This window comes from Pomacea canaliculata, linkage group LG11, assembly GCF_003073045.1.
Source record: "Pomacea canaliculata isolate SZHN2017 linkage group LG11, ASM307304v1, whole genome shotgun sequence".
NCBI lineage: Eukaryota > Metazoa > Mollusca > Gastropoda > Architaenioglossa > Ampullariidae > Pomacea > Pomacea canaliculata.
Window position 1 is genome coordinate 19,972,647 of NC_037600.1, and position 24,987 is coordinate 19,997,633.

The 24,987-nt window shown below is 40.0% G+C and overlaps 1 protein-coding gene and 1 long non-coding RNA gene across 3 annotated transcripts; one reads left to right on the plus strand and one right to left on the minus strand.

The window, feature by feature from the left end:
- Positions 1–1,378: 1,378 nt before the first annotated feature.
- Positions 1,379–8,884, minus strand: LOC112575310 (HRAS-like suppressor 2). Its single transcript, XM_025257071.1, has 3 exons — positions 8,199–8,884; positions 6,919–7,126; positions 1,379–4,330 (listed from the first exon to the last, which is right to left on the minus strand). Exons 1-3 carry the CDS (start codon positions 8,308–8,310, stop codon positions 4,123–4,125), a joined length of 528 nt encoding a protein of 175 aa, XP_025112856.1. The 5' UTR covers positions 8,311–8,884; the 3' UTR covers positions 1,379–4,122.
- On the plus strand, positions 7,566–14,531 carry LOC112575312. Of its 2 annotated transcripts, none has more exons than XR_003101597.1 (3): positions 7,566–7,781; positions 11,875–11,972; positions 12,161–14,531. It is a non-coding gene; the product is annotated as an uncharacterized LOC112575312 (long non-coding RNA). The 2 variants fall into 2 exon arrangements; XR_003101596.1 differs by lacking the exon at positions 7,566–7,781 and adding an exon at positions 11,121–11,329.
- Positions 14,532–24,987: the final 10,456 nt, after the last annotated feature.

Sequence of the window (24,987 nt, forward strand, 5' to 3'; positions counted from 1 at the left end):
ACGGGTAGGTGTAGGGGTAGGGTGTGAAGCTGGGTGTCTCTAATGAACAGGGGGAGGTGGATATTTTACCTGGATTTTCATAGGTTTAAATTAAGTCCAGGCTATAGAAGCTAAATTGCTTACTTACATCGCTAAACGTATGTACATAAACCTGGGTTCTGAGCTTAGCCTTATTACCGACAAGTAATGTCATGGCATCGCCCTGGTCCTCGAGTAAAACATGTTTGCCGAAGACATTGTCTTTGTACACGGCGGTCAGTTGACTCACTGGTTGACACAGAACTTCCAACACCAAGTGAACTAGGATTTTGCGAGAAATTATTTTTATGATGGAGTTAACCACCGCAGAGTTGAACAAGTCAGTGAAAGAATGAATAAATGATTTGGATCTTTGAGTCCGAATTAAGCAAAGTTGTCTCTGTAGTAATCATTTACAGACAAAGTGGTCAGCGATCAACAAAAGCGACAATTCAGAAACACAAAGTTAGATTCTAAGCTCCTGATTTCACTTTGGAATTTTTTGATAGGCCAAATGCCAAAGAATCGAAACAACATACCTTTATTTCCAGGTGGCAAAGATGTAATTCATCTGGCAGGAGACTCAATGCACAGCTGAACCCAACTTACTTAACCAGCTTCAGCGGTCAGTGCTTCAACAAGGCCATTGTCCGCACAAGGCACAACGATTTGGATGGAAAAATCAGTCAGTTTTCTGAGATTAAGTCAAAGACCTCTTGTCTTTTATTTATCATTTTAAAAATCATAGTGTTTACTGTTCTGTTAAAATTCTAGTTTTGCTCGACTTATTTTGTAGGTAAGTTGTAGCTATGAGAAAAATGCAAAAATGCTCTCCTTAGGAATTCCTTGCGCTATTACTGAGTTATTATTTTCTCACTGTTGTCCTTGTCATATTAAAAATATTAGCGTTGACCCCTCAAAATGTATACAGAACACATCTCCATTCTTATAAATAGCAGAATTTCTGGATCAAAAATATTCTAATATTAATGTTTAACATTGTCACAGCCTGCTGCTTTAATTTAATCTTCTTTGATGATTGTTTTAATGGTATTAACGATTTTATTGATTTTATTATTATTTTTGATTACTCGAACATGTAAATGGTTATAGTGACTTTAGTGTCCCCTAACAATGACATATTAAACATCAAAAGACAAACCCATCCGTATTGTTTTATGTAATATGTTTCTATAGGCTGAGTTTGGTAGGAGTAAAAAAAAAAAACTCCACACACACACACATACTCGTTTTCTCTCTCTCTCTCCTCTAACACACACACACACGCTCACAAACAAATAAATCTGTTACATCCTCAAGTTTTTTAAACAAGATTTTTGCAACACTTTCAGTACGATTTTATTACCTCGAGATCACAATTACAGCAAAAAAACAACTACAAAAAGCCCCAACAAAACAACAACAAAAATTTATTAATCTGCGTTTACAATCTTTGAAAGAGTTTTGAATTAATATTTCGTTGGGTCAGCAAACATTTTTGCTATTTGTCATGAACCAGCCTGGTTCAAGGCCAGAAAACAGGGCCGAAGCTAGGAATGAAAACATTAAAGAGGGGCAGTGGGTGCCCTGAGGCGATACCAGGCTTGAGTTGGACAAAAGAGGTTAGGATGTTATCTCCCCTGGTAGTAGTTAACCCTGTGAATCCCGCCGCTTACGTAAAGGGCGCAGCAGTCATCACTCCAGAGGTACGGGTGTTAATTGAAAGACCGGTACACTCTGCTATGAGAACAGCGTTTATTTTCTTTGCCACCTACTGGACACCGGTGCTGAATGAGAGAATTAGACTAGGTGTCGCGACAGTCGGGGGTTGACGTGGCCGACCGTCAGAAAGAGGAACGGTAGATAGGTCATAGGTACCCGAGTGTAGCGCAGGGGGGATGTGGTCACACTAGTCAAAGTTCGATAGCGTCAGATGTAGTTTTCAGAGGGGTCACGTGATCTGACAGTATATACGCTAGGACAGAGTGGTAGTCGTGGCCTTTTCCCCAATACATCAGCAGATACTATATACAGCAAGTCTAGAGGCCCATTCTACGTGAACGTGTAAAGCTACTTGCTGGCACTTGCAGTCTGGAACCGTGGCGAGTGAGGAAGGTGTCTCCGTCTTCATAAACGTCAAGAAGGGAAAACACCGTCAGAACCGGCAACAGCAACTCAGCCACCCGTTGCCTGGGGCAACCGCCGGGAGTAGAGATTACTGTTCCTGTGTACCTCTGTGGTCTTCGTCGTTTGGAGCCGGTGCCGGACCTATGTCACCTGAGATCACCACTGCATCTGTGTCTGTTGCCTTGACAACCAGAGGAGCAGCAGTGCCAGTGAGCTAGGGACAGTGCGTAAGAAAACTCACTTCCAAAGTCGTCGCCATTGTCATTGCCTGGGGCAACGAAGTGTGACCCGTGATCTCCCCAAGTAGTGACAGTAGTGTGCCAAGGCAGGTCTGTGGCTGTCCACTACCGGTTGTCAAGGGGCAGTCTGTCGCGAAGACGTTGCCGTGTGGGAACTGTGTCCAAGACTGGCGAAGTGTACGCATCTAGGGAAGTGTTTATCGGATGTGGACTCAGAGTGCTAGAAGGAAAGTGTATTTTGTTCATCGCATTGTTTAACTTTAAGTGACCTGATGACAGTTTGCGTATTCGGAGACCAATATTGTGTCTCATTATTCAACCTTAATTTTCTTGTAATCATAATTTGTCTGTTGTACAACTGTCTTGTCGGTTGTGTTCGCACACGCAGGTGAGTGTGTCAGTTAGTCTGTACGCGTGTGGATCTGTGAACAGTCGGGTGAAGCGAACCAGCTGAAGTTTCCCCTTTCCCCTCGGGGGAGTTAGGCCCATCCCGCTTCGCTCGTCACACTATTTACGACTTGAATCAGTATTTACGTAAGTCGACCTCAATGAGGCCACTAAACATTCAACGCAGTGGAATTATAACACTTGTATTATCTCTCTATTATCACATCCTTCAAAGATATTAAAGTCCTTACAGTATATAAGGAAATAAATGAGTCAAAAGAGCGAAGACTGAGAAAATAAATGATACTGAGGGATAAAGAAAGGGTTGAGAGAGTGCAAAATCAGAGAGATTCATGTAACAAAAATTCGTAGAAAGGTGCATAGAGAGATAGAATTAGTGGGAACAATGGCGACAACATTTATACAAGCGTTAAAAAAAAGGTAGTGAGGTGGTAGGAACGGTTTTCACCCCACCTCTGTCGGTGCCTATTTTTTGTTGCCGATGTCCTACCCATTCATGTACCAGCTTCTGAGTGTGTGTCTGTTTACGAGTGCGCGCGCCTTTGCGTGTACACATATGTATGCCTAGATGCAATCAAACATGGTGGATCGATGAGTGGTATGCAAATACGCTTATCTAACAGAAGGGGCAAGGAAATACACAATAATTGATGCATGATGATCTCAGGACAATAACATATTTCCTTAGAGAAAGACATTGTGCTCAACAACATTCCCTAATAGTCATAAAGATGTAGAACGAAGAACATTGCGTTCCGTTATTAAAGGATGATCACTGTTCATTTAACTGTAACGATTCCAGAAATTAAGTGTTAGTGACATCAGAAGAATACTTTTTAAATGCTTTCATACGAGTGTGTAAAAAGGTGATCGGCGCTTCAGTTTATTCACTGCATCTCAAAGTTGATGCCAAGGGAAGCAGGAGTGGAATCCAGCCAATGGATCCTAACCGTTCTAAAGTCAAAATAACAATACACAGCACAGATGCAAAGAAAAAAAGGGCAGGAAACCCACTAAAAGCACATGTAAACATAAAGGTAGTATAATACCATATACAAACTGACTCCATGTAACTTACCTACTTCTCTCCTTGTAAAAATTGAGTAAACACATTAAACAGTTCACAGTTATTTTCTCTCTCTCTCTACATTTGTGAGGCAAAATGCAAACAAACAAAAACAAATGATATTGGTTCAGATTGAATGGACAATATATATGGGACAATTCTTTTTTCTGTAATTTTAATTGTATTTTCAAAATACCTTAAATCTAAAACAACTGAAAAAAAAACCAAGGACGCTCAAAGTGTGACGTTCATGTTTCATGTACGTTACATGAAGTCTCTTGTATCTGGTATTGCTTCCTCAATAGAAGGTGGGAAAGCATTAAGACAAAAACTGTTTGTTTGTTTACTATATCCGATGCCATAGCGACACCAGGTTGCAAAGTGCTCGCAGTTCGTCTTGAGTAGATCGTAATCGCAGCTCTTTTCCATCATGGACTTGGCCTTTTCCACGATTTTCTTGGGACTGAGTGGCCTGAACAAAATTTAGATTTTTTATGCTTAATTCGTCCTCAATATTAACTCAAATGTTTAGTTGGCATTTTTTGGCAAATAATATATTATTTCTAGCAAGAAACGTTTAATTTTGTCAACAATTTTACGCCTGAAAACGTTGTCTCAACACAGCGTACATTAACGGTACACGGACGTTTCGCCGCCGGACGTTTCGGAGCCGGACGTTTCGCCGCCGGACGTTTCGCCGCCGGACGTTTCGGAGCCGGACGTTTCGGAGTCAGACGTTTCGGCGCGGGGCACTTCATTTCGGCATTTCACGCGGGACCTTTAGCCGAAGTCGAGTGTGTGACGCCCCTTAGCTCACACATTTCTCTCGCCATTGTATCAATGTATCAGTGAACTCTCTCTCACTATCCCTCCTCATGTGAACCGTTAGCTCACACATTTCTCTCGCCATTGTATCAATGTTTTTTCTCAAAGCTGTTGCTCATAATCTGTGACAATCAAAGTGAACTGTCTGTGAAGTCTGTGTGTAAAATTTGTTTGAAATAAAGAATTATTGTGTAATCTAGTAGTTACTTTCATTCTTTGAGAAGTAAGTAAGCTCTCTCTCTCTCTCTGACATAATGCGGCGAAACGTCCGGTGGCCAAACGTCCGTCGGCGAAACGTCCGCACACGACATTAGAGAGTTTGAGACTCAGCGCTGGCGCGACGCGTACGGGGACGGCAACGTGTAGCGTCACGGGAACTTGCGTGTGACGTCATCACTTCTGCCACAGCCAGCCGTACAGCTACACGGCGCGACGGGTAGATTGGAGTCTAGCGGTTGTGACCAGAACGTGTAAATTGTTCGCTTTATTTCAGCTTTTTTTGCAAGAATAGTCAATATAATTTCAACTGTTTATAATATTTAAATCTTCTGCAATCATACTTTATGCTGGAAATCAAACTAAGTTGCTTGTTTATGAAGTTAAAGCAGTGAAAAACGACCATGCCTGCAATCGCTGGTTTATGTCTATTCAATCGAATGTACAAGACTTGCTCAGACACTTTTCGTGTAAACAGGGCCGCCGAGAGCCAGCCCGGGCCCCGGGACAGACGACCTCTCCGGGCCCCTTGTACTTGTAATCGTAAATTATTTTCCCAGTATATAATGTAAAAAAAAATCCACTGACCAAGACCGGGCCCCTTGACAGCCGCGGGCCCGGGTACACCAGACCCCCCTGTCCCCTCCTCTCGTCAGGCCTGCGTGTAAAGTTATTTAAAGACGAGATAAAACTGTTAAAGATAATAATTATAATTTTCTTCATTAGTTATCTATCCCCAAAATAACCGTTAAATATTTCTTAGTACTATTATAGAGCAATAGAAACAACTATCTATAACTCTTGAAGAAATATTTCATACCATAGGCAAAAATTATTTCTTTATGTTATTAATTTTTTATTTATTATACAGTTGTAATATTTATGTTTTTTAATTATGTATATATATTATTTTGTTATGTTGTTCTGTATATACTATTACAGTTGCCATAATTTAAGCAGTAACCATAAGCAATTTCATCTTTTGTAGCATTTTCATTTAACAAGTTTTGATTGTGTAATAGTTTATTATTCTTAGGAATTATAGTGGGTCAGGAATGAAATGCTGAGAAATTTTGAAATTAAATTGTACTGGTTATCCCTGGTCACTACTAGCATTTGCATATTTTTTTTTTTACTTTCAGAGGCAAAAAAATTGTCTATGCAGTTACTTCCCCGTGCATTCGCGCTCCCGTCGCTTAATCGCAATCGCTTTCTCAGAACGGGTACGCTTAGAGGCGGGCCCTACCCGTTGCAGTACGCGTCTTCCCTACGCGTCATGAATCTCAAACTCTCTAATAACACAAAATGCGACAGGTCAGCAGTCCTGTTAGTACAAATTAACATGATAGGTCATTGTAAATTGACTTCTTTTTGTTTGTGCTCATTTATTCATGCTGCAGAAAAGACTTGACGAATGCAAACAATCTTTGAAATATTATGGAAGACAGTAGCATTCCGAAATTTGTGTTCGTGTGCGGACGTTTCGCCGACGGACGTTTCACCGCCGGACGTTTGGGAGTCGGACGTTTTGCCGACCGGCGTTTCGCCGCATTATGTCAGAGAGAGAGAGAGAGAGCTTACTTACTTCTCAAAGAATGAAAGTAACTAATAGATTACACAATAATTCTTTATTTCAAACAAATTTTACACACAGACTTCACAGACAGTTCACTTTGATTGTCACAGATTATGAGCAACAGCTTTGAGAAAAAACATTGATACAATGGCGAGAGAAATGTGTGAGCTAACGGTTCACATGAGGAGGGATAGTGAGAGAGAGTTCACTGATACATTGATACAATGGCGAGAGAAACGTGTGAGCTAAGGGGCGTCACACACTTGACTTCGGCTAAAGGTCCCGCGTGAACTGCCGAAATGAAGTGCCCCGCGCCGAAACGTCCGACTCCGAAACGTCCGGCGGCGAAACGTCCGTGTACCGTTAAGTTAAATATGGCGAGGATAGCTAACGAGTCTTTACGAGGGAATTTAATTTGTTACAGGACACACAGCTTAACTCACTTAATCTTGCCATCGAGTAAGTTGTTCTTTTTTGCTACAGACTTCTTAGCAACATCAAAAAAATTCTGCTGAATAACAGTGCCTTTGATAAATGTCTTCATCGTGATGCCAGAGGAGCTGCTTGAAGCATAGGAAACACGGGAAAGCGCTTTGCCACAAACGGCTATGATCGTATCTTCTGCTAATGCGTGGATTACATTTCCATCACCTGGAAACAAAGGATGGTTAAAATGTCGTAAAAGTGTACTTATAGGTTGATAAAGTTGCAATGCCTTTTCTAGTTCTCACACGTGTTTTGACTTAATAGATGTCTATAATATGTTGTGATATTTCTCAGTTCAAAACAAATCAAACCAAGCTTTACTGCGTGGCCCAGGAAGTCCAAGACAGAAAATTTTCTTTTGCTTATAAACTCAACAACATTTACAAACATAATATGAGCATATATATATATAAAACAGTACAGGCAAGACATTCAACACGCACACACAGACCCCTACCACTTCTCACACATACTTGTGAACCTCCTAAGGAGGATGCCAGGTAGTATGGCAGCCTTACGAGTCCTTGTGCTTCTTATTCAGGATCGTGATGGCTGCTGGCACTAAGGACCTCTAGTAGGCAGTTTTTCACGCACATAGCACTTTGTAGCGCATGACCGAGGGCAACAGCTGAAATTTGGGATGGGGAGGGTGTGTTTGGTTTGAGGTGATGTTATGAGCCATCTTTCTGACTGTATGAAGACACAAGTCAGTGGCAGACGTGGTGTGGCAGTAATTTTATTTGCCTTGTGGATGATTCTGGCCACTTGTCCTTGTCATTAAGGAGGAGGTGACCATACCAAGCGGACAGGGTGATTGCTGGTAATGAATGTTAACATCCTTTCCTCTTTACTCTCTTTCTACCCCTCCTCTAGATCCTCTCCGTTTTTTTTTTCCTGCTCTTTGTCAGAATGTGACTTAAATTTACAGTTGAAAATTAATATCAATAATTCTCTATGGCATTAAGGAAAGCGCCGTTTTGCACAATTCTAATTAAGCAAATGGAACAAATGTTTTGTTACCATTTTCGGGTTTCTTGCCTCTAGCTTCGACGCGTGGCTACATTGTGGTGCTGGGCAGATGAGAGTCAAACCTATGCTCTCCATTACTAGGCCATGTGGTCTCGAGACAGATTAGCTAGAGAATAGCTGTTAGCCAAACTATATTTATGCCCAATATTTTTATTTATAAAATACGTTTTGAATAGGGATTTAATTAGATTAAAAATGGAATACATACCGACATAGATGCCGAAATGGCTGTAATTCTCACGTGGAAATTCCACAATGTCTCCTAGCTCTAACTCTAGCACCAATTCATGGTTTAAAGAAAATTCCTTGCTGTTCGTCATGCTGATTGGGATGCAGTTCCTACCTGCACATACATCGCATACTTAGTCAGTGGCTCAGATAAAACAAAGTGCTAGACCCAGTCGTGAATATGAGGCCACTTCAAACGATAATTCAATGTAGTACAGTAATGTCAACAAGGCTTGTCGGAAGCAGTTTAAAGAGTTTATTTGCTGAAGGTGAGGAGGAGGGCTATAGTAATTAGTGTACAAAAGATGGTAGAATAAAAGAAGGTTCTTACAGTGATGTACAGTATTTAATAACAACAATTCGTGATGTGACATTTCGGTTTTGTTCTGCTACATGACCACCCAACTTTAAAAAAGTCATTTGTCTTCTGTTACACATCCCGTTGTTTACAACGTGTATCTAGATCACCTTTTCTCATAAGCAGCAACAAGTTTGTAAAGCAACGTTTTAGGAGTACAATTGTTTATAATTTTTATGATATCAATTTATAAAACCTTCTACCTCTCTTATATTAGTCTAGATTTTGTGTGAGTTATGGTTATTGATGTTACTAGTCAAACTGTATTGTGCCATAGTTAGTTGGTGTGTTGAGGCTGTTAAGAATTAGCACCACTCTATATACTAATCAAAGAAAATATTTCAGTTCTTCTCTTTCTTCTTTGGCTTCATTACTCTCCAACAACACATGAGAGGTGTTAAGTCTACCTCCATAGGGACATGAAGGAGGGTCTTTATGTTTAGTTGACCATTCTCTGTTAGGTCTCATTCTTGCTAGTTAGGTTTGGTCAGACCTATTTGACTTAGAACATCAAAGTGTGACTAAGCTGGTCGCCTATCAGTATCCAAGTACCTTTACCTTCATTTTTGTATTTTTCTTGCCACCTTTTTTTATTGTTTTGTGACTATTCTTCTCTCTGCTGGTGAAATAGGGATGTTTAGAGTGCACTCGATCCCTGTCGTTTTCGAGAACGAAACCTGTAAAGAAAGCCACAGACCCAATGGTCTGTTACGGTATTTTTCTTTCCTATGATTCCACAATTCCTGGTGGCTTTGAAAAAGCTCATTTAAATATCAGGTATTTTCCTCATTCAAATTTCATAGCCTGTGGCTATGGCGGCCATGTTGTAAACCTGCCCTCCAAAATAGAGCAAGTTCTATTTCAGAAAACACGAGGAAAGCCTGGTTTCCTTCCGGTTCGTCGAACGCGTCACGCAGTATGCCACACGGCAAAGGGGGAAAACGAGGCTGTTTCACAAGGAAAAATGGTCTGTTGGTATTTTTCTTTCCTAGGGTCTCACAATTCCTGGTGGCTTTGAAAAAGCTCATTTAAATATCAGGTATTTTCCTCATTCAAATTTCCAAGCGGGCCTGTGGCTATGGCGGCTATGTTATAAAACTGCCCTCCAAAATAGAGCAAGTTCTAAATCCGCAAACACGAGGAAAACTTGGTTTACTTCCGGTTCGTCGAACGCGTCGCGCGGTATGCCTCACGGCAAAGGGGGAAAACGAGGCTGTTTCACAAGGAAAATGTTTTTGCCAAACCCCGTGTGGCGCCGCCTTTAGAATCGTCGTGTGGCCTGCGGATACATCTGTACTCGCGTTGACGTTTGACGACAGGAGCAACAGATGTGAAACTTTCCTGGTCTGCCTCTGCTATCAAACAAAGAAAATGGATGTTGCTGCCGCGGCATCCGTGTGAGTTTTAGGTCGACACACAACTGTTAAGCAAGACAAGTTTTGACAACGGCGTCGTGAAAACTCAGGGTAAAAATCTAGCAGGAGTCACTTCATCTTGACTATAAGCTCATTGTCCTGTGTGTAACCCAACGACGGTAGTGCTTTCTCGCCAACACACACACACCTCGGACCACGCACAAAAACCACACATACACGCAGAATATGTGCTGTAACGGTCACTGAATATATCAGGCACGTCGTCTGCGTTAGTATCTTCCTCTGTCGCTACTAGTCTTTCTATCTCGTATCTGTTACTGATTTCTTTGTATGTATATCCTTTAAAGTTTGCCCTTGTCTTTGTCTCTTGCTCACCTTCTCTAAACGCACCCACAGAGCTATCTAATTACCCATCACTTATGTTCTCTGGGAGCACGTGTCACTCAGATATAAAAACGATTTCTAGTTCAGACATATGTTTAATCTCTAGGTATCCAACCACACCTCTCAGCCCATCACAAAAAAGGCTGATATATGTGTAACAGGGTAAGATTCGGGCTCTTCCCCAATCTTTCTTCAACAACAAAAGACAACACTCTCGTGGGTTCTAGATCGTTTACTCTAATGCCAGTCGATAGTGTTGGCTCTTGCGAACCTCGACACAACACACTCTCTCTCTCCGACCAACTGAACTGCCACCTCTCTGCTGTCTTCATCCTCCCCCCTCGCCTCTTCATCCCCCACCCCTCCCAACCACATCCTCTCACCTGCATCCTGTCGCTAGTCGACGCCCTCCCGCTTTCCCTTTGTCACTAGCCAATGCATTTGAGGAATAAAGTTGTAACAAGGAACAATTTCAGAAACATCGTGCGAAGCGTTGAAAGAACAATAGGAGGCAACCTACAACCGAAGGTTCCCCCCCGCACTAAATCAGTAGACCTCTTGGGCCATACATAGTCTCATCGGGCCACTCGGTCACTTCAATCCGTTGTATTTTTTAAAATCCGTGTGTACGGAAATAAACAAGCACTATCCTGTAACTTTTCTATCTCTTTAACTAAGGGAGCTATCATTTTCTTATATAATAATTATGTCCAGTCGAAAAATTTTAATATTGTGGCAATCAAAACTATTAAAAGCTCAATGAATAGGTAGACTGAGACTCGAGGTTTTCTATTATTCACTGCCTTTATGGGGGAGAAAATATTTAATTTCACAGAAAACATGTCCTTTTTATTTGAAGCAGCATTACCTGCTGCATGTGACAGGGAATTTCTTAGAAACGCTGATAAATTCATTTCTCATAAACGGATGACTAGAATCTAAAAATAGAAGCTGAGTCGAGCAACACACAGCTCTGTGATTTCGACTGTTAAGGTGAGTTTATTTTCTGTGGAGATTTCGTCACAATATTCAAGTCATTCTTACCAAGACCATATAACATTTATTACATGATTTCCATACATAAAATAATTCACTATTATCGAAATAAATATACTGGTGGTAAAACCTAACCGCGTTTTTCTTTCCAAAGTATCTGGCTGGAAAGCCCAGATAGAAGCCTGGCCATGATGGTCTTTGGCACAAAATTATCATCGTAATCATCAGCAGCAGATAAAACAGCTGCATTTGGATGAGTGGAGTGCAAATCGTAAAATTAAAAAAAATACCGATGGAAGAGTATTGAGTTACAGACAAAACTGTCCAACGTACCGACGTACATCAATAACGATTTATCTTAATAATCTTTAATATTCTGAATACATCATCATCATCATCATCATCATCATCATCATCATCATCATCAATCATCATCAATCATCATCAATCATCCATCATCCATCATCCATCATCAATAATCATCAATCATCAATCATTTTCATTATCAATATTATTTCTTAGTTTAACTATTTGTACAACAGCATTAACGACCTTTTCAACCGTGCTGTCCTCAAAGACTCCTCCAGTGTTACCGGAAAGACAGGTGTCAATAATATTCCAGGCGTCATTAGGAATTAAAGTAAGTTTTTTTCCCCAATTATTTTTTCTTTATATACATGTATATATATCAGTCCACATACACGCACAAATATGCACCACTCAAACACATTCCTTTCCTACATAAACATATCGAGAGAAGCAATGAGAGATTAAAAAGAAAACAAATGAACAAATAAATGAAAAATACATGCTGTTTTCTTATACAAGGTGCTACAAAATGGAACCAGCCCTAGTTGCTGTATGCGTCACCACGGGCATCAAAGTAGGAGTTTGGATGACTCTCCCTGCTGTTTTGGCATTGGCATTGGCACTGGTACTTGCTCTGACGATTGTAGCCTGTGTTGGAGTGTATTGTTATTTTAAATATAGGAAGCAAACACAGTGATCTTCTGGGCTGTCTGAAAATGAACCCACCAATAATTAGACCTGGAGAGAGCGGGACAACAGGGAAACAATGTACTTGGTGGATGTACTCAGTGGTGTAGGCATACATTATTTGACAATGTAAGCCGTTTGATTGCACTTTTTCAGTAATTTTGTTTACTGCTGCAACTTTTTGCAAAAATTAGAACGCTTACAATGTAGTGAATAATTAAGTGAAAACAAATTGAAAATATCACAATGTTGTATTAGGCTATCACAGACCAGCCATGTGCAGCTTTTAGATAATTACATGTCTTCATTCAGATGAAATTGTGGTTCTGTTTACTTTAAATGCCATTATAGATATGCATATCGATGAATACAAAAACATATAAATATCTAAGAGCATGCAAGAGAAGTCAGAAAGTTGGTCAATCAAAATGAAGTAAAGCATATCGATGTTATTTTTTTTCGATATCCATTTTGTTTTGATGTGATTTTATTGCACCGTTCATATTCTTGTTTTATTATCCAGCATATTTTTTCTCTCTTGGTAAGTTTGTTGACTTCTAAGCAGCGCTGCCTTAAACTTTTGACAGAAAGAACCAGAAAGTCAACTGTTCCACAATAACACTGCAACATGTTTAAAGTGAATGGAAAAATTAGAGAAAAAGTCAAAGTTGAATATGAAGATAGTTATTGCCGATTCGTAAACAATTATGTTGTGTAGCTGATGCCATTGTAGAGAAAAAATCTGTGACCGATAACATATGCGGTTATCAAGAGAGAGAGAGTAGTTTGTTCTGAATCATTTAAAGTATTTACTTTCGTTTAATTTATAATTTCTCTCAATTACTTGCTACTTGCCCTCAACTTATTTTGATTAGTACCTTCAGGCGTTTTAGTCAAACAGATGAAAATTACAGGAGACAATATATATATAAAGCTTGATAAAGAGATTTTAAAATTAATAGAATTTCCCATACCTTTTGTTTTTGTTTTTCTGTTCATAAAGTAATATATCTTTAAACTGTCTAAGATAAGATACACATTTTAGCAAATGTATACTTTTTAACTAAAACCCAAATTCTCAATGATTATTCCTACAGTTGTTGTATAGAGAGAGTTACTGAGAGACGCAGAGTAAACTAATGAGCTTTAAGCTTTTACTGTCGTGGAGACAAGCGAGTGTTTGACCACTTCACTACCTAGCATCACAGGGTCCTTAAACTTGAAAAGCCTTTTATAACTCAATAAAACACACACACACACACAAACACAAAAACACAAGCACCGGGAGTACTAACGTTTTGTAGGATGCAGGGCGAGTAAATATAAGGCTTAAAGAATGGAAATTGTCTCTAGCTATACAATTAATTTGATAGAAGTGATTCCATCATATAAAATTATTACCAGAAAGAGAAATTTTTGGTAAAACCAAAGCATTTCATTTATATTATGCTAAAGAATTTAAATTCAGTACATTTTAATATACGCAAATGTAGACGGCATTATAGCTATTCAATTTAGTTCTGTAAAGATAGACTGCATCCCATAATTATACAACTGAATTGTGAGCAAAATGATAGTCGTTGACATGCAGTTTTAGAAGATTAGCCTAGTTTCAGCAAGTTTCTACGTTTGACTGTCTTTGTTTTTGTTTTCGTTTTCGTTTTCGGGAAAGACCGATCAAACAGTCAGAAGGTGTGAAAACATTTGCATGCAAATATCTATCCTTGTATATATATATATATTCAATTTAGTTCTATAAAAACGACTACATTCTATTATTATAGAACTGAGTAACGAATATTCTTGGCATGCAATTTTTGAAGGACAGCCAATCACAAACGTCCGTACAACAACAACAACAATGTTTGACTACATGTTCACCTAGTTTCTACGTTTGACTGTCTTTGTTTTTGTTTTCGTGAAAGACCGATCATACAGCCACAAGGTGTGAAAACATTTGCATGTAAATATTTGGGATAGAATCAAAACAATGAAGTCATTACTAAAACTGGCATGGCTCTTTATTTTTTGTAGTAATGACAGTGTCTGCTGCGGTGATCAACAAAATCACAGATAAACACTTAAAATATTGGTGACATACTCGCTTTTAGCCACGTCAGTAAATATTTACACTATTTCTCTCTCATTGATGTGTTTGTTAGCTTTTTTGCAGAATTTCTAATAAAATTAGTTTTATAATGTACTGCTTCGAAATTCGGTGTAGTAAATATGCTGAAAGTTTGCTTGTATTTGCTGCAGTGTGAGAAAATAAGTAAACAACATTTTGAAAACACACTTTTATTTGAAATTAGTTTCCTTGGGTCTCAGGGTTTTCATTAATACACATAAAAGTAAAAATCTTACTTTCAACAGAAAAAAGTATCAGACTGACAGCAAATCTCTAAATAATGAGGTTACAAATAAGATCGACTGTCTCAGAAAGAATTTGTTATACAATTTCCCTGCTACAAATGGTTACAAGGCTTGAATATAATGGCATTCCTCTTACAAAGTTTTCCTGATACAAGACATCAAACAAACAGTTCATATGCTCATTTTTTTATATCAGTTTGAAACACGAGCCTTGAAATTCTGATTCAGTATTAATCAGCCTCCTAGCATTTCTCAGTCATCAAATGAAAAACATCCTTTACAGCGCCACAACTATTCATGTCAGTTTAATATTTTTTATTATTCCTTCACCCTCTAAGTAGTGACACACTAATGGATATGTATATATGCATATTCACACACAATCTCCAAGCAACCTATATACAATATCTTCCACATACCTACTCCCACAAAAATGTATTATCATTTTTTTTCTCTCCTTCACGTGTACTATACGCTATACACGATACATATATTGCAGATTGTCCATTTTCATGAATAGGAAAACTAATTTTTTCTAGGGCCTTTATCACATGTTTTCATTGACAAATTTTTGTTAACATATTGTGTGACTGTTACAACAGTATTACCAAATAAAATTTTACAAATTTACAGACATGTTAAACATTTATGCTTACAACAAGTGAATATTTGCAGCGAGTACAACAGTTATAGTGAGGAAAAATCAGTCAGGTGCTGGTATTCAATCTATATATATATATTGTCACGAACCGGCAATTCGGACTTGCGCATTCTTTGCGAAAAGCGACACGAGATCACTTCAGGTTGGGACGTCCATTTAATATTACACACGATAAAAAAAAAATTCAACATAAATAGCCATACACGAAGCTTCCAAATAAAGTGAGTTAAATCACTCTCTCCTCTCATACACTCAAAATCACGAATGCAATGGTATACACTGTTTTCCTCCACTGCATCAGATATACATAAAAGTCATCCCTCCTTCTCACTTGTCAAAACCATCCAAAGTACATTTCTAACTGGTCAGTCCGGTACCAAGAAACGGAGCACAACTCTGGGATCTCGCTCCAGAATACCAAAAAAAAAAGGCTCCCTGTTATTTTTATAGAAAAATATGAAATCACTTAAGATTACTGTTCGCCAGAGTCACCTCCTCGAACATAAAAAAGTGTTAGCGTAATAGACATAAACACCAGCTACAACAGGTGTTGGTGTAAGAAAGACAGACACCAGACCACAACGGGTAATATGTGCTCCTGTAAGAGAGTCAGACACCAAACATTAACAGGTTGGTGTAAGAGACACAGACACGCGACTACAAGAATTGACAGGTATAGGGTGTAATGATCAGAAGAAGGCTGGTCGTCATAGGAGACAACCACAAGTTGTGACGTACAGCGGGACATGAAGAGAAGCTGTGCAGCATATCTAATGTCGACTAGCTCATCGTCATCATCAGCAGCAGCAGCAACAGCAGCAGCAGCAGCAGCAACAGCAGCAATAGCAGCAGCATTAGCATCATCATCATCATCATCATCATCATCGTCGTCGTCGTTGTCGTCGTCGTCATCATCATCATCATCATCATCATCATCATCATCATCATCATCATCATCATCATCATCAGCAGCAGCAGCAGCAGCAGCATCAGCAGCATCAGCAGCAGCATTAGCATCATCAGCGTCATCATCATCATCATCATCATCATCGTCATCATCATCATCATCATCATCATCAGCATCAGCACCAGCACCAGCAGCAGCAGCAGCAGCAGCAGCATTAGCATCAGCATCATCAGCGTCATCATCATCATCGTCGTCGTCGTCATAATCATCGTCGTCATCATCATCACCGACGTCATGATCGTGATCGTTATCGTCGTCATCACTGAGACAGACGACAACTTTTCTCTCCAGACCACGAACACGATGTCCAATCGCCACCCACACCACGTCACTGCGGGCCGTGGCCACGTCCTCGATGTCCTCATCCTTCATCACCCGCACTGGGATACCCGCTTCTTGCAGTCCCTTCACTATACCCGCGTTGTCACTAAAGTAATACCAGTGTAGCACCAGCACGTCTCTCCACTGTAGACAGGGTGGTGTTGTGCCGCTGGTCGAAGTAATCATCGTGGAGGATGTCGTTACATTCTCTGTTAACATTTAAAATTAGTTTCTTTTGTGTAAGTCACGTGACAGAAATACAGCTTATACGTTGACAGATCGAGACATGGATATAAACAATGAAATCATAACATGACAGACACACGTGACTAACACAGTCTTCTTCACAAGACTGTTACTCACCTGTCTGTTGTTTATCACACCGTTAACTGTTTACCTGTATACATACGTTTCCCTACACCAGGGGTGGGCAATTAATTTTCCCAAGGGGCCGCATGAGAAACTGGGATGGTTTTAGAGGGCCAGACTAATATAGTTAACTCAGTTTTACCCAATACTGCAGCGGTTCTCAACCTGTGGGGCTCGACGTGCTTACAAGGGGGGCGCGCAGGTGGTAATTTTTAGAAGTTTCTTATACCGGTATTAGTGAAATTAGCTTACATTGCTGGCTAATGGGCGCGCGCGTACGTACCTTTGTTCGTCAGGGGGGTGTCACAAGTAAAAGGTTGAGAACCCTTGCAATACTGTATACATAGTATATACATGTATACTATCCATTCGCCAGCGGGCGGGCCGGTCAGAGACAGGAGGCGGCCCGCGGGCCGGCCTTTGCCCAGGCCTGCCCTACACATACTCACACCTACCCGTAACACCAACACGGAGACTGTGTAGGAAGCTGGCCACCTCACGACCGCACGTCACACAGTCAGCTAGTGTGTCACTTCTGTGACCCTGACCTCGGTGATACAGTCGTGTGACTGGCGGGCCGTCTGTGTGGTCGGGCACACCTCTCTTAGTGTATGGGTGGACACGACCTCGCTGAGTGACGTTCTTGTTCTTCTTGACTTCCCTGACGACGGCCGGTGGAGAGCGGAGGGGTCTGGTCAAAAATTCGACTTGCCAGCCGGCCGGTGCATATCTATGGAAACAACTTGCAGCCCACAGATGGAGACGAGGAACTTGTGTCAGCAACTTGTCACACAAAGTCTGGACGTTTTTACTGTTACAGACATTAATGTTACAGAGGATGAGCATAGACGTATTGGTCTACTGTCACTATTTTGTGTGTTTATATTTATGTATAAGGATCAACATCAATTAATTATGTCATCACACATAATAATAATGTGAACTTATAGCGTACAGCAACACGACCAAGGTAGATCACTGTGCGCAAACCAATAATGATAGACGAAAGATAACAACCAGTGGACAGTGAGGTACTACAGACACACTGAACAACATCAAGATGAGGTACAAGAGAAGAAGGTAAAGCAGTGGATGAAGGTATGAAGGGATGTAGATACTATAAACAGTGTATGATGGAGTTGTTACATGATGTTTAGCATGACAGACAGTATTGCCAGGGAGTTAAGATAGTAATTCAGGGATAGTACTTTGTGAACAGATATGTGAATGTAGCCTTGTAGTCCGAGTGGCCAATGTGATGTGGAAGAGAGTTTCACTGCTTAGCAGCACAGAGGGAGGACGTCCGTTGTCATGTGACTGTCTGTGTGGGAAGGAGGATAGAATGAGGAGTCTGATGAGGAACCAAGGTTAATGCGACGTGGTGTTACACAATGTGTGTAACAACCGATGTAATAGAATATATCTACCTTCACAATACCTATATCAGGTATAGCAACATTTAGGGAATTCTCACCTACACAGTACAGATAGTGCCATCTACTAGTTTGTTTATCATCACATCACACGCTGTACAACTCACCTGTTACTCACTACTTCATCAGCGATGACGTACAAAGACCCTCCGCTCGCCGCCTGTAACAAGTCGTTGACGGCCTTCTCCACGTCTTCACAGCCATAAAGGTCATACAGCAGGAGGTGAGGCTGACCGGGTGACACACCTGCTGACTGTAGTGTCTTTACTGTCTGCAGCAACAGGTGATACAACATGATGCACACTGCACGACTCTTTATCCACGTACTGACAACGTGGACGTTGTGACCACACCGCAGCCACTGTATACCCATCAGCAGCAGCACCACAGTTTTACCTGTACCGGGCGGTCCGGTGACAAAGAGTCTGTCAGGTGGGTTGTGTAGCAGGTGAACTTGCTCCGGGAAGAGTGTGATTACAGCAGTATAGCACTCTCCTGTCCACCACACGGCCTGACCCAGGGTCTTGACACTCACACGTGGAGGACATGTGCATGGCACAGTCACTGTTGTCGCCGGACCGCAGAATCTTGTGCAATGAAATCAAGGATGTACTCAACTCAGAGGTTTTTCAAATGTAATAATTACTGAGAGCATTATAACCCTTTGATACTATATCTTCATTGATTTATCTTTTTTATTTCTTAATTTTTCTTCGCCTTAAGCAAATTATTTGTTTCCAGTTAAAATTTTTTTAAACAAATGTGAGGTATCGGTTTTTTTATTTGTACAGCAGAAGCTGTAAAATTTGACTACCATAATCCGAAGGTATATAGGAACATAATATGAAAGGACTAGGAATTTTATTTTTATAATAGCTGCCGAACTTTGAGTTATTACTAATACAACTAGGGAAGAACAAAATACGCTTATGCCAAAGCAAAAAAAAAAAAATAAAAACAACAAAAAACAAAATTTAAAAAAAAAACATCTTGTTATAAGATCCAGCTAGCACCGTAGCTGCAGTGACAACATAGCAAAGCATTTTGACTGAAAATAAATAATTAGTTGACATGACAGCGAGACCTGAAAGCAGTTTTCAACTTTCAAATATCAGCGTGATATTTTACCAGGAGAGATCACAGACTAGAGAAAATGAAAGTAGAGACAAACAGTTGTGATCATCAGTTACGTCTTCTCCATTCATAAGCTGTACTTAAAATGTTCTTATTCTATCATGAATTAGATTTGAGAATATGTAAATACACCTTCAATACACTTTGGATTACACTTTAAAAGGAAAAAGTAATCAGCACACTTGAGACTGTAGGTAAGGAATGAGAAAGATTGCTCATTTATTTTAACTAACTTATAAAATATTATTTCAGTTGTAAGCCCAACTATTTACTGTTTTCCTTTCGTTAATAAATGATTAAAATAATACTGAATATTATACACAGATTAAAAACCGGAGAGAATAAGAGCTGCAGATAAAATAGCAGAAGGCTGCAGAAGAAAGAAAAAGATTTTGAAGGCTTTTACTCGTAATCTATAATAACTCAACATTTAATTCCCTGATCCATTTAATTAAATGAGTGTGCTTGGAAATTAAAGTTCTTTTCGCTGAAAGGACTGTCTCAGAGGGAAAAACTATTCAGAGCAGCTAGTTTGAAATCCATTTGAAGCCTTAACTCTTATTCAATTATCTTATAAACTCCTTGCTGTGATGCCAAACTTCTCTAATCTTGTAGTTTTTGTTTGTTCTGTGTTGTTCTTTTTTTATAATTAATCACATCTTCCCTATATTATGTTTAAGACGAAAATAATTTGTCATTTGTGATCGCCATTGTCTGCTTTAACGAGTAACTTTGCTTCCTAAGAACAGCATTATGTTTAAATCACGTTTGTGTTCATCGTCACTGGACAGAGAGACATGTGGGGGAATTAAGATTAAAAACAGAGAAACATCAATGACACCCTATGTTATTGTTTCTTTTTTTGAGAGCCTGTGGGGAATGGTTTACTCTTCTGAAGGTATGTTCTAAAATAATTTTGTTGGAGAGCCAAGAGCAGACTACCTATGATGATAAGCTTACAGCTGTTAAATGAGCTCTACTTGATTGTTAGTTCCCCTTACAAATATTTTTGACATGACAGTCGATATGAAACATTGTAAATGTTTATTTAAATTGTTACACGACAAATTGTTTATTTGTGACAGCTTCTAAAGTTTAACAAAATAAACACTTTGTGGCACTGACCTGGCTACTAGTGTCTTGTACACCCCAGGTGTCATGTGACTGTCAGGTCCAGCCCCAGCCACACGTCGCTGCCACCAGTGTCCGAGTTCCCTCAGCACGTGACTACTGACGTCACACGGGGTCTTGGGGTCAGACAACTGATCACAGCACAGACACAGACCAGTGATGTCGGTGGGGTCTGTTGCTCCCAGACATCGACACAGGTCCTGAATAATAAAAGATGAAAATCTGTTAGATATATTGCAGAATGAACTGAAAGTCATTAAAAAAAATAAAATCAAAGAAATAACTGTCGGAAGTGCAAGTATGACATATTTTCATTTTAAAAAATCTACTTTCAACTTCACAAGGTTCAACAAACGTGTCATATACAATATGCTGTCTAGTGTAACTGAAGAATACTATTTGTGTCTATCTAAAACTTGTTGTCTATAGACTTGGTGTCAGAACAGTAAGTCAGTAATGGCTACAGTCAGCTCAGTTTTACCTCTTATTACCCCTGATCTAATGGTTTGCACCCTAACACCTGTGTTACCAGAACCAAGCAAAGTGAATAATATGCTGCAGTCAGTAGGTTAAAAGAGCCAGGATATGGATGTATAGTCTGATACTCTGACAACCTTCATCTTCATCTAGAGACAGGAGATACTAGCGCTGACATGAAATTCATGCCAGAATATTGGGGCTGAGGTGGGGGACGAGTTGATTTCAGACAGGTGATTGAGATGTTGTTTGTTGTTTACACAGTCAGCAGATGTTTAGTCAGATATGTGGGGATAAATTGTGTGTGGGACTGGACTAGCTGTGATCACTTTGGGTCACTTTGTTTGAAGTATCGCTATATCGCGATGCATGACTTTGTGTATTTGTAGTGACAATTAGCACCACACTCAATGGTGCGATTGTCTGTTATTAAGATCAAACGGCTCGCGTCACCACCTACAGTATTTAATTGAGATCAGCATAAATTTGTGTGAACGTGTTGACAGTTGCAGGCAGTCAGTCTGTAGTAGGAAGGTCTGATTGTCTCAAACACTACACGCTACTCACTGGTACTAGTAGACGGTACAGTTTGAAAGGAAACCACGTGTTACTGCCAGTTACAAGCAGACGACAAAGAAAAGGAGGCAACCTGGCACAACAGACGCTGTATCATACGAGCATCGCCATGCAAAGCAAAGACTGGTGAGATGCTGGTGCGATTATTTGTCTTCTAAAGTGATTTCAGACAGTCGGGCACCTATTATTGGGATTATCTATGTCATCGCCCCTGCCAGTCATCGCTCTTAGTAACTGATGTGAGGCAGTGGTTTGAGAGTTGTGATAGATGTACACAAACATCTACTCTGATTCTGTCAGCTGCCCACCGTACAAGACTGGGAGCAGTAGTCCCTTTTGTACACTTCTGCCATTCATAATTAAAATTGTGCGAGAGGTTGAGACATGTTCTATGTATGAAGGGGCTAGCGAAAAATGGATTAACTTCCTTAAAAAGGTACCAGTTAGGATGGATTGCAAAAGGAAATATAAAGGGATGACTGGAACACACCTTAAGATGGTCGGGTATTTGACTGTTTCTATAAATAGCATGAAATGAATTCCATAAGTGTTTCCTTTCTGTCATTATCATATGTACACCATTGTGTTACAGTGTGCTCACTTCAGTTTTAATCATAAATAATAAATCTTATTTTGATATACGTCTAAGTTGCTGGATGTCTGGGCACGTGAGACCAAGATATGTATACTTTTGCGAAACTGTACAAACATGTCAGAAGGCTGGGAAAGGGCATTAACAAGGTTGAAAGTCAGGTGTCACACGATCACAAACTGAACCACACCCCTAGACAGATGTTTTCCCCACACTATTCTCTCTGCATGTCCTTACATTAAGCAGCATTTCACACACAACGCATTTAAAATGGTATCTTTTATATGTTGAGTTTAAATGTAACATGTGCAGATGTGTAAAAGAGACAGGAGAGAACTGTAACCTGAGTGAGCCGAGTGTCGTCGGAGATGGCCTGTTGCACCTGATGAGCCGTGAGGTTGGGGAAAGCGATGACCTTAGTGATGCGCAGACCGGGAGCGATGTCGGACACCAGGTGAGACAACATGGCCTCCGCCTTGTCCAGCTGTGACACGGCGTCTCTCAGTTTCTTTCTGATGTTGTTGTCTATATCCTGCTGTGACATGTTCAGGGTCTTTACATTGTCACCAAAAGCCTTGACCTCACAGACGACAAGACCGTAATGTCGGTGAATAAGAAGAACATCAAAGTCTCCTTGTTTCCAGTTTTGTGGCAGAGCAGGAGGAAGGGTGGCAGGTAGGGGGAACTGTGCACACGCAGCAGCGTAACAAGGTTCACCCAGGTACTGATTGAACTGAAGCTGATTCAAACAAAACAGGACTTCTTCATTGATTTTAGACCATTTTTGGAGACAATAGAACACCCGTTGTATGGCGGCATCATCTCTGACATCACTGTCCTGAACGGAAGGGGGCTGAATAGTCTGAGCAGCAGGGAGTCGTTTCACTGTGAACACGTATATCTGACCAGCCTGTCCAGGTGCCGATTGGAAGACCAGAACATATTGACCAGCGATCGATTCTCTGGTCCTCGGCACGCGGTTGAAGTAGACAGGAGGCAGGAAGTAGGCGCGTGTGCTGAGTTTAGGGAAGGCGGTTTCAACCCATTGTGCCCAGAATTCCTGAGCTTCTTGAGTTAATGTTTTCTGTTTGAAAGCCATTTTGGTGACATTAAAATATGTACAATAGCTATTAGTTTGAAGTCATTCAGCTTAGATTAGATTAGATTAGTTAGATTTGTCAAACATATTCCTTCCTATTTTTACAAAAATTACCCTATTCTGGGGGAAATTTAATTTTCATTTTCAAATGCTATGTAACTGGGTAAAATAATAACACGAGAGTGTGAGGGACACTTTTAGATTTATTTTATTATTAACTCTGGTAGCTTTATCACGCAACAAATGATTAAGAACTTTGTGACGATCACATTTTTAATCTTGAGAGAGTGTCCTTCAAACCTTTCTATTTTATGTTATTTCTGCTAATATAAAGACCAAATGAAAAATATTTTACCCTTTTTATTACTGTTTCTATATTTTTACTTATATTGTTTATATGTGAGATGGTATTGATAATATTTAGCGAGCTCTACCATAATAGTATTGGCTTGAAAGAAATTTAGATCGAGTCTGACATAAAGGTTTTTTGGCATTTCATGCGGAAATTCAACATGGAAGAGGATGAATTATTACCGTGGAGAGGTACAAATGATTAAGAAGTTGACACAACGTCATTCAGGTGGGAGATCCCCTCCCGATGTCGGTGGCTATTTGCTAGTGCTGAAGTCTATCACTGATGCTGTATAAATATGTTCCCAGAATTAGGGTTTCCCTTTTTTTTACATATTGCGTTGAGAAGTCTTTTGAAGATTAAAGCCGAAGTTAATGAGTTGCGTAGGTCTAAGAACGCTGGACTCACAGACTTCAATAAAGTTTAAAGAATGAGAGGAGAGGTTGGTTCTGTTCTGTGAGTCGATGGTAACGGAGTCAGCAGTAATAATAGTCATGTTAAGGATACAGCTAGTCGCTGATCAATTTGTTGATACACAGTTATCATCGACAATAATACTAATGGTTGGATACCATTGTAGGAGTATAATAGTAATAGTATCCAACTATTAGTATTATTGTCTATGATAACTGTGTATCTTGCTACACTATAGTCGATGGTGACGGTTAAACTGGTAGTGCTGTAATCTGGGATGCAACTATTTGAACTGTAACCGTTAGGAGCAGCAAATGGTGTTATCAACGATATCAGTGGCATGAAAAAAAGTTTTATTTTCGATGGTAAGGAAGTGGTGTTCTAGCCATTAAATACAGCCTTAGTTCTTGTCCCGTTTTAACCGATGCAAAATTTTGTTTTCTCTCAATGACTTTTCTCTTCCATACAGGATAGCGCACGGATAAAAAAATGCACGTACGCACACGCACCCGCACACATCGAATTTCATAATCACGCCCAAGCTCATGCGCATACCCACTGTACACGATATATACATCACAAGCATATTTTTTTGTACCATTGACCAGATATACAGGACGTATAAATCTTTTTGTAATATTGAGAGTGGCTCAATTTATGTACCTCTCAATGTCTATTCATTTGTCACGGCGTGAACACTGAGAATTTCTAATTCATCACCATCCTGCGCTTGATCCCCACTCCATCACCTAGCATCATC

Excerpts from the sequence above, each read along its gene's own strand:
- LOC112575310 (XM_025257071.1), bottom strand. The coding sequence starts at position 8,310 with ATGACGAACAGCAAGGAATTTTCTTTAAACCATGAATTGGTGCTAGAG. Across the intron at positions 7,127-8,198 it reads CCATTTCGGCATCTATGTCG|GTGATGGAAATGTAATCCAC; the intron begins GTATGTATTCCA and ends CTTTGTTTCCAG. Across the intron at positions 4,331-6,918 it reads TTACTCGATGGCAAGATTAA|GCCACTCAGTCCCAAGAAAA; the intron begins GTGAGTTAAGCT and ends AATTTTGTTCAG.